At 34.8% G+C, this 10,233-nt stretch overlaps 1 protein-coding gene across 5 annotated transcripts in view; it reads left to right on the forward strand.

The window, feature by feature from the left end:
• Window positions 1-9,115, forward strand: part of NAA16 (N-alpha-acetyltransferase 16, NatA auxiliary subunit) — a 62,389-nt gene extending 53,274 nt beyond the window's left edge. For 3 of the 5 annotated variants that reach the window (XM_026493346.4, XM_026493344.4, XM_026493349.4), the window contains 6 exons: window positions 6-219; window positions 1,276-1,469; window positions 2,657-2,765; window positions 3,192-3,290; window positions 3,641-3,784; window positions 6,394-9,115. In XM_026493346.4, the coding sequence (XP_026349131.1) occupies window positions 6-219; window positions 1,276-1,469; window positions 2,657-2,765; window positions 3,192-3,290; window positions 3,641-3,784; window positions 6,394-6,713 (1,080 nt within the window). In that variant the 3' untranslated portion in view covers window positions 6,714-9,115. The remainder of the gene's footprint in view (window positions 1-5; window positions 220-1,275; window positions 1,470-2,656; window positions 2,766-3,191; window positions 3,291-3,640; window positions 3,785-6,393) is intronic. The other 2 variants (XM_026493347.4, XM_026493345.4) reach the window with 1 other exon arrangement.
• The last annotated feature ends 1,118 nt before the right edge of the window (window positions 9,116-10,233 follow it).

Raw genomic sequence — 10,233 nt, forward strand, 5'->3', positions numbered from 1 at the left:
TAAAGCATTTTTTTGAGATAACCGATGATCAATTTGACTTCCATACATACTGCATGAGAAAGATGACCCTCCGTGCCTATGTTGACCTTTTGAGATTAGAAGATATACTCAGAAGACATGCCTTCTATTTCAAGGCTGCTAGATCAGCGATTGAAATATACTTGAAATTGTATGATAACCCCTTAACCAATGAGAGCAAACAACAAGAAATAAATTCAGGTAACTGAAAAGAAACTTGCGTTCAAAGAATTGAAAAGAACACTACATTTAAGAATGTCATTAGCGTAAACAACATATAGAAAAGCATATTATCAAATGGATGTGAAGACATCAGATTGCTTATATGCTAAAAAAATGATGGGTGGAGGGAGGGAGGTGCTTAGAAAAAGTCAGCAGGATCATATTCTGTAGCTGATACTTCTAAATAACCCTAATGGAGGACTTGCAATCATTTTTAAAAAATTACGTATTTATTTATTTTAAAGTTTTTTTTTTTTTTTAAGTAATCTCTACACCCAACGTGGGGCTCAAACTCATAACCCCGAGATCAAGAGGCCCACATTCTACCAACTGAGCCTGCCAGACTCCCTGCAATCATTTTTATTTTTATCTTCAGTAAGGCCAATTGGGGAAGAATAGAAATGTCTGGGTGCTTTGTTTTTCTTTTGTTTTTAAATAGCTGTGAGACCCTTTGGGAAAAATACATATTCTTACGACTTCTAGTGCCTAGTTGATTGAAAATAATAGTGCCAGTGAGAACACCTGTACAGCTTTTTATTCACAAAAATGTTCGTATCTACAAATATTTGAGAATAGTAGCATGGAGGCAAATTTCTGAACAGATCACAAGTGTGTGTAAATGCACTGTCTCACTTATTCTTGATATATTCCAAGAAGATCGTTGGTGTCCTCACTGCACTGTATGCAGATTGGGACTTGGGACTTAGCAAGATGTTTGCCTCAAGTCGTGTATTGTGTAGGAGGCGGAACTGGGCCAAAATTGATTAATTTTATTTTATTATTAATTTATTTTTATTATTTTTTTAGAATTGATTAATTTTAGTCAGTGTAGTATTTGCCGGTTGCCTTCTGTGCCGGGGTGTGTGCTAGGCAGTGGGAATGTACTTTCTAAAAGCGTCTGTATCCTCGCCTCTTCCACCTTTCCCCTCTTAAAGCTGTATTGCTTTAATACAATACTGTGTATTGCAGGAGAGTGAGGAAAACGGAAACCTTGATTTAGAATTTGTATTCATTTGGGTATTTGGATATTTATAGAAAACCTGTCAGCCAAAGAGTTGAAGAAAATGCTCAGTAAGCAAAGAAGAGCTCAGAAAAAGGCTAAACTGGAAGAAGAGAGAAAGCATGCAGAAAGGGAACGTCAACAAAAAAATCAAAAGAAAAAAAGAGATGATGAAGAAGAAGAAGCCAGTGGTCTCAAAGAAGAACTTATACCTGAAAAATTAGAAAGGGTGAGATAAATTTACTGTCTTTATTTGTAGGATTTGTGTTATTTGGTTCTGTTCTAGTCATAAATGTGTTTTAATTAAATCTAGAGATCAGAAGCCATTTTGTAATATTTCAAGGTCATTATGATAGTAGTCAATTATTTTTGAGTGATAATGTGGAAATTTTGGTTAATGCAAATTATACATAGAATTGTGGTGGTGGACAGCATAGTGGCCCTTTAAATCTGGCCACATTCCAAATCCTAGAATTTGCGAATACGTTACATTACACGGCAAAGGGAAATTAATGTGGCAGATAGCCTTAAAATAAGAAAGTTAGCCTGAGTTACCTGGCTGAGCCCAGTATAATCACAGTGGGTCTTCAAAGTAGAGGAAGACTGGAGAGGGGGTTGGAGTGCTGTGAGGAGGACTCAGCCCTCTGTTAACTGGTTCTGAAGAGGGAAGGAGGGAGCCACAAAGGGAGACTGTGGGCAGCCTTGAGAAGCTCAAAAGGGAACTGAGCCTCCAAAAGGCATGTGGTCCTTCTGGCACCTTGATTTTTAAGCCCAGTGAGACTCATGTTGGAATTTAAACCCACAGACCTGCCAAGATAATAAATATGTGCTGCTTTATTAACACTAAATTTTTGGTAATTTGGTAACAGCAGCCAGACAATTATCTGTTTGGAAACATTTTATATATCTTGATAGGTTTTAGCTACAAAGAGAAAGCATTTCATCTCTGGGATTTTCTCAAAGTTTCTGTAGCTATTTAGGGATCAGATTTAGGGAAATACTTAACTTTCAGGTTTATTTACTGTGGAATCTAGTACAAGGATTTTAAATTGGTCATTTTTCCAGTTACATGATGCAGTTGTATTTGCCTCCTTATTTGAAGTGTTTCAAGAATAAGGGCAGTCAGTATTTGGTCTCCCATCTCCTTAAGTCTATGGAATAACTTCCTGGACTTTTTGGAGTTTTATGAGATTATATTGAGTTTATAATCAGAAAAAACAATAGAGCTATTTCCATTTTGAAATTATTGACTATTTTGAATTTGCTTACAGATGATAGTTTTAAAATGTTTTCTTATTTGGTCATATAAAGAGAACTGTAAATTACTTTAGATATGTATTAATTTGAGGTTTGGGGGAAATTTAACTTGTGTAGCTGTTTTTAAATGTAGTAATTTTCCTTTCTGTTTCAAAATAGATAGAAAATCCATTAGAAGAAGCTGTCAAGTTCCTTATACCTCTAAAGAACCTTGTTGCTGATAACATTGACACTCATCTATTAGCATTTGAAATATATTTTAGAAAAGGTAATAATTTGAATTCAGTTGTTAATCCTTATATTCGGTATAATCTTTATCAGTTGAATCGGTTTTCTTTTCGTTTGTTAGAGTTCTGTTTCAGCCTTCCATAAAGGCTCCCAATCCCTTTTTCCTTTGCTGCTCAAAACTTGACAGGGCAATCAGTTAGAGTATTATGATCAAACCCAATTTGAGAATAGTTTGAACAGTCACACAAATTGTTTATCTGAAGCATTCAATTCTACATCATTTCAAGCTTTTCTTTAAAAAATAAAAGTTGTCTTTGATAGCCAAAGTCAGCTTTGAATTTTGCTCATGAATGTTACAGGAAAGGTAACATTTTGTTACTGGAATTTAAGTGAGGCTAGAATAAAGTGACTAAAATAACATACATAAATATTGATGCTGTTACCTTTATGTTTTTTTATGACACAGGGAAGTTCCTGTTAATGCTGCAGTCTGTCAAACGAGCTTTTGCCATCAACAGTAATCACCCATGGTTACATGAATGTTTAATTAAATTTTCTAAATCTGGTAAGTATAAAAAAGGTAATATTAACGTAAAAGCATATATGACAGGTCAATAGTCTTCAGACATACCAGAATATGACTGTCTTCAGCAGTCAAAATCTTAAAGAGATTTGCAATAATATAAAGCAAAAAAAGGATAATATTTATGGTACATCTATAAATTAAACATGCTAGCAGAGGTATGCTAGAAATTAGTGCATTTTTAAGCTCGAATGTATTTATATTCCAAAGGAGCAGTATTTTACTATGTAAGATGTATCAAGCTTAATAATAAATATAAATGTATTTCAGTTGATTTTGTTTCATGGGACAGATTTAAAAAATTTTAAATTCCAAATGTTTTGTTTTTATAGTGTCTAATCATAGTAATCTTCCAGACATTGTGAGCAAAGTTCTATCTCAAGAAATGCAGAAAATATTTGTCAACAAGGATTTGGAAAGTTTTAATGAGGATTTTCTCAAACACAATGCTACCTCTCTTCAGCATCTGCTTTCAGGTCAGTGTGTGACTCCCAGGGTTAAACATTTATGGAAAAGGTAGGAATGTGATGAAAATAAAAGTTTGGAAAGATATTCAGCCTTTCAAATTATCATAGAAAAAGAAATGAACACAATACCATTTTTGATCTTTCAAATTAAGAAAGGGTTTTTTTGTTTGTTTGGAAAAAGGAGATGAAAGTGTGGTAAAGACATGGTGACTAAGCACGCTTGTATTTTGCTGCTGGAAGTGTAAAACTGGCCGAGCCATGTAGGAAAGCAGTCTGTCATCCTTAGTAAGAGCTTCACATCCGGGCATCTGGGTGGCTCTTGGTTGAGTGTCTGACTCCTGGTTTTGGCTCAGGTTATGATCTCAGGGTCCTGGATTGAGTCCGACGCAGGGCTCTGCGCTGAGGGGAATCTGCTGCAGATTCTTTCCTCCACTCTCTCATGTGCATGCATTCTCTCTCTCTCTCTCTCTCTAATAAATAAAATAAATCTTAAAAAAAAAAGAAAGAGCTTCATTTATCTGTGATTTTTTGCTGTGGTCATACTTTTAGAAATAATTTTAAAGAGTTAATCCAAAGCAGAGATAGAGCTTTAACTATAAAGATATTACCTGAAATACTGTGTGTGAGTGTGGGAAAAAGAATGGAAACAAATTTCATGTATGTCTAATAAGAGGGGAAATAGTATTTGGTTTGTAATGAAATGGAAAACCAGGCAGTCCTATAAAGTGATGTTTATTCAAAAAATTTGTAATGACGGGTAAATAATTTTGTAATACGTACACAGAATTAACATACAACATAATCTCAACTATGTAAAAAAAAAACAAACAAACCAAAAACACCTACATGGGATAAAGGCTGAAAAGAAATACATATGGAAACTTTAGTGGTTGCCTTCACATTTTGGGTTTATGAGTGATTTATTTTTTTCTTGTATTTTTACTACTTTGCGTATTTTGTATTTTGAGGATTTATTTATGTCCTGCCTGTTATAGGAAGGATTTTAGGCAGTTTATACAAATTCATAAAATGACAAAATGGCATGGATGGATAAGATGCTAAACTGAACAAAAGATTGTGGAAAATGAATTGGGGACAAAGTGAAGTACATAATATAAAACTATGCTCCTACAGTAAGCCATATATTTAAATATTTCAACCTAAGTTTTCTTGTTCTGAAGGGAAACTTCTTGATTCTGAGGTCTATGGAGAAAAATTAATTCCTATGAAAAATTACAACTTCTTGGTAGTAAGGACAGATAAGAATTTCTCTTCCAAGAATACAGGATAATGAAAGAAAACATTTCTTTATTGTTATTATGGGAAATGCCTTCCCAAATATATGAAATTCTAAGGAAAAGGTAATTTTTGCTACATAAAAATAAAAACACCGTAAGTAGAGCATGTGACTCTTGATCTCAGGGTTGTGAGTTCGAGCCCCATGTTGGGGGAAGAGATTACTTAATAAATAAAAATTAAAAAGAGATTACATAATAAATAAAAATTAAAAAAAGAAAGTCAAAAGGCCAATTGGAAAAAAATATTTACAGATATGCAACTGATAAAAAGCTAATAATATATGTAAAGCATAAACTAACAATAAACAATATAAATTGATAAAAGCCCAATAGAAAAATGAGCATAGAATATGGACCAGGAGATAGAGGTTATTAATTGAATGAATACCTGTTATCTCCATTGTGAAAGGGAAGGCTTCACAGGTGAATTCTACCAAATATTTAAAGAGGAGTTAATACCTATTCTTCTCAAACTATTTCCAAAAATAGAAGAGGAAGAAAAACTTCCAAATTCATTCTATGAGGTCAGTATTACCCTGATACCAAAACCAGATAAAGACAGTACAAAAAGAGAACTACAGGCCAATATCCCTGATGAATATAGATGCAAAAATCCTCAACAAAATAGTAGCAAACTGAATTCAATAATACATTAAAAAATTGTTCACTGTGATCAAGGGGGATTTCTTCCTGGGTTGCAAGGGTGGTTCAATATTTGCAAATCAATTGGTGTGAAACATGGCATCAATGAGAGAGAAAGGGTAAACACCATATGATCATTTTAGTGGATGCAGAAAAAAATTACATAGGAATAGGGATAAAAAAATTTTTTAAATTACGTATTTTCTTTGTGAACATGCAAGCATTTTCCTTTTGTCCCTCTGCCACACTTATCTGTGGCAGTAATTTGTTCCTTAGTTGTTTTATTTGAGGGTATCAAATTTAAAAAATGATTTTAGCTGAAATATTGAATGATGCTACAGGGTAGCGCATATTTATATTTTGAGTTTCAGCATTTCTAGGGGGAGGGGCAGTTGTTAAATCTGGTCTCCTTGTAAGTGCTTGACAACCATCTCTTTGTGACAGAAGAAACCCTGATTTGTAGTATTTTGCCATAATGTAAACACTCCCATTGTGGCCCCAGTCTGTCAATAGGATGTCACTGAATTGGGAGTTGGGCTTCCAAGTCCTGGTAGGAGCCAGCTCCAACCCACTGCTGATTAAACATTTGGAACCCTAATTTAAGTCATTGGTCGATGTCAATCAAATCAATTTTAAGATCTAGGAGTTCACTCATTTTGTAGTGTCTTGGTATTTCAGGTGCTAAAATGATGTATTTTCTGGACAAGTCAAGGCAAGAGAAAGCAATTGCTATTGCCACTAGATTGGATGAAACTATAAAAGATAAAAATGTAAAGGTAAGGTTTTTCAGACTGATTTGTGCGAATTTTTGGATACTGAGTGCTCTGACAAAACACGTGTCTTTACAGCATAATTCTCGAGTGGACCTTCAGAGTTCTGTCTGGATTTGGATCTCAGTTCTGCTGGTTATGGTCTGTGTCACACACATTAGGCAGATGGGGATGAAAATACAGGCGTACCTGGGAGATACTGTGGGTTCGGCTCCAGACCACTGCTGATAAAGTGAATAGCACAACAAAGTCCAGTGAATTTTTTGGTTTCCAGTGCACATAAATGTTATGTTTATACTATACTGTAGTCCGTTAAGTGTGCAGTAGTGTTATGTGTAAAAAAACAATCCATATACCTTAATTTAAAAAATAGTTTATTACTAAAAAATGCCAGCTATCATCTGAGGTTTCAGCGAGTTGTAATCACTGATGACAGATCATCATAACAAATATAATAATAGCGAATAAGTTTGAAATATTTGCAAGAACTACCAAAATATGACACAGGGACACAAAGTGAGCAAATGCTGTTGGGAAAATGGTGCCAGTAGACTTGCTCGACACAGGGTTGCCATAAGCCCCAATTTATAAGAAACACAGTATCTGCAAAGCGCAATAGAGTGAGGCGCAGTAACACGGGGTATGTCTGTACCACTTACCTTACCTGCTTGGTGGAAGGGTTGACTGACTGAAACACTACACTGTGAAGGGCTTAGCCCCTGCCTGACGCATGGTAAGCCCTCAGTAAATGGGAACTATTGTGGTTAATAAAGGACATTTTCGTATTAGTGATCAGTTTCAGAGAGTCACTTTGTCAAGTATTAGAATTTTACTTTTTTAAGACTTTGCAGAATTGATGTCTAAAATGTTCCTGTTTTAAACTGAGGGTTGTTGGAGGGGAGGTGGGTGGAGGTTGGGGTTACTGGGTGATGGGGCCTTGGGGGGAGGGCACGTGATATGATGAGCACTGGGTGTTGTGTGGAGCTGATGAATCACTGAACTCTACTATGAAACTAATAATACACTACATGTTAACTAATTGAATTTAAATTAAAAAAATAAAAATAATAAAATGTTCCTGTTTTGAGGTGTGCACTTTCTGCGGGTAGCAAGAAGTTATTTTACACCGAGGCCTTGCCAGTTTTCTTTTCCTCGATGCATCTTTTGATTATTACAATGATTAGTAACCAACCTTTTTTCCTAAAAATTATTTTATTCTCACCTTTTTTGATAGACTTTACTAAAGGTTTCCGAGGCACTGCTTGATGGCAGCTTTGGGCACTGTAATTCCCAGTATGAAGAATACAGGGTGGCCTGTCATAACCTGCTTCCTTTCACTTCCGCTTTCCTGCCTGGTGTGAACGAGGTGGACAGTCACAGTGTGGCACTCAACCATACAGCTAACTATGAAGTCTTGGCAAACGAAATTTGAAATCCCATAGAAAGTTGACTCCTGTAAGACTCAGAGCTGAATTCCGGTCAGGGTTTCCTTTTCAGGGTGTATTTTAATATAGGCGTGAAATGAAATAATTGGATAGAATTTTTAAATGGAGTATTCTGTAAACTTATTTTGTCCTTTATCTGACTCTGCCAATTTACATAAACATCTGTTAAAAATTACTTGTTTATACTTGTACAGTTTTCTTAAACTTTCAGATTATCAGCATTGTGATGGGTGCTGTCACTTCTGTATCATGAATATAATTTCTTATTAAGCTAAGTTGTATACAGCTCCACTGTATTATTTTCTTTACATCCTGGTTTCAGAATCTGTGTTTTGATCTGTTATTGGTTTGTTGTATTATTGTTTATTTGCTTAATTTTTAATTAAAGCACATCAGTTTTAAAGTGTAAACTGTATGTTAAAAACAATATGAAACTATTTTTTGGCAGACATAGAGGTTTATTTTAAAATTTATTTCAGTTTGCCCTTTTTTCCACCTTAATTTTTTAATGATTTACCATTTCCTTTTTAATATCCATGAAAATGGGTACTTTCTATTGAGTAAGGGTACTCCAGTTTTACGTAGATGATTCAGAATGTGGGGATTGGTTTGCCTCTTCATCATGGAAATTCACTGGTAAATTTGTTGCATATCCCTAGATCAGTCTTTTAAAGACCCATGGGTAAGAATTCTGCTATCTTGACTAAATTGCTTTGCGTTTTAACAAGTAGTTTATATCTAAGTGGTGTGCTTCAAGGGAGAGTAATAGGGAAGAATACAGATTATAAGGAAACATTCTTACTCTTATAGCCATGCATTGACTATTAAATTCATTTTTGTATCAGCAAAATGAGAATTTAAACTATTGTTAGTTTAACTAATAAAACATTGTTGAGCAATATTTTTGGGGGGAGTATAGGTTTTTGTTTTATCTTGTGCAGAAAACAGTAATGGAATCATTCAGTATATTTCTTTGAGAACTGTGTAAATATGTCTAATATTAATACTTCCCTTTAAGGCAAATATGAATTCAAAAAGGGAGATTTTATCTAGAGAAGCCATTCTAATTAAAATGGTTTTCCTTCACTCTAAGCTATTTAGATTCATAATTGTTGAGGAAAAAAAACTCACTGTAAAATAATGCCATCCTATATAATGCTGTAATAAATTATTTTGTACACAGTTGCTTATTTGTATTTGTGTTATTTCACCTAAAATATTTTTGCAATATGTTATTTCTTTGAAGGAATAAAAAATCGTCTTAATTCTTACAAGTTCATAAAAAAGAAAGTTGGTTATTAAAAAATAAACACCTACCAATTAATGCTGGTGCCACAGCAGCTTGACTTCGTTTTAGTGTTTGAATAATTGTAGAACTTGGCAGTCTTTATCGCGAAGTGATCCTGGCAAACGTGTAATTGATTATATTACTTTCAGCAAGATGCCGCTTGCATAAATGATTCCCATTAATCATAATGTGGAAATCATGCTGGCAGCAGCAGTCTTTTTTTATTTTTATTTTTTTCAGAGGCAGTCTTTTAAAAAGTATCTCATTGGGATCATTTAAAAGTTTCTGAGAGTTATAGGGTAGATACACTTGAAATGTGAGGAGTTGGGTTCAAGGTCTGGAAGGCAGGACAAAGGGTGAAATCCAGTAGTGTCTGAGTCAGTGTATAGAGGTGGTATCTCTTCTCCCTACTCCCATCCCACCTTGAGTATAAATATCATATAAACCTGGGATAGGGGCAGGGATCCTTTTTAGTTAAGAGAGGCAGGGGTGTGTCATGTTCCCCCACCTCATACCTCCACCCTGCCTCCAACCTTGGCAGAGGCCCTTTACATTTCCTTTAGAGAGGCATCTGAGAACCTTGGTACTTAGAGAAATCTCTAGTCTCAAGAGAAAAGTGAGAAGTCCTTTGTCCTGGGTAATCCTGCCAAGGTTATCAGAACAGATAGGAAAAGAAAAGATACAAAGCAGAGTCTGGTAATTTAAGAATTTGGCTTTGGGTTTCTTGTGATTTCTTTCTTGAGGAACTGAATGAATTTAGTGAGCAAATCCTAGAGGGTAAAGAACCATAATTGAGTGTGTATTGTGTACCTATTATGTTTCAGACACTATTCTAGGTATGACATACAAAGTAGTGAACAAAATCAAGTCCTGTTCTCATGGAGTTTATATTCTAGTGGGGAGGAGAAAGAAACAAATACAGGATATAATATTTGGTAGTGATAATTACCATGAAGAAAAAACAGGCATGGTGTGAAGATAGAGAGTAGTGTTGATGATAGTGGAAGTTTAGAAT

Source organism: Ursus arctos, unplaced genomic scaffold, assembly GCF_023065955.2.
Source record: "Ursus arctos isolate Adak ecotype North America unplaced genomic scaffold, UrsArc2.0 scaffold_10, whole genome shotgun sequence".
In the NCBI taxonomy this organism is placed as follows: Eukaryota; Metazoa; Chordata; class Mammalia; order Carnivora; family Ursidae; genus Ursus; species Ursus arctos.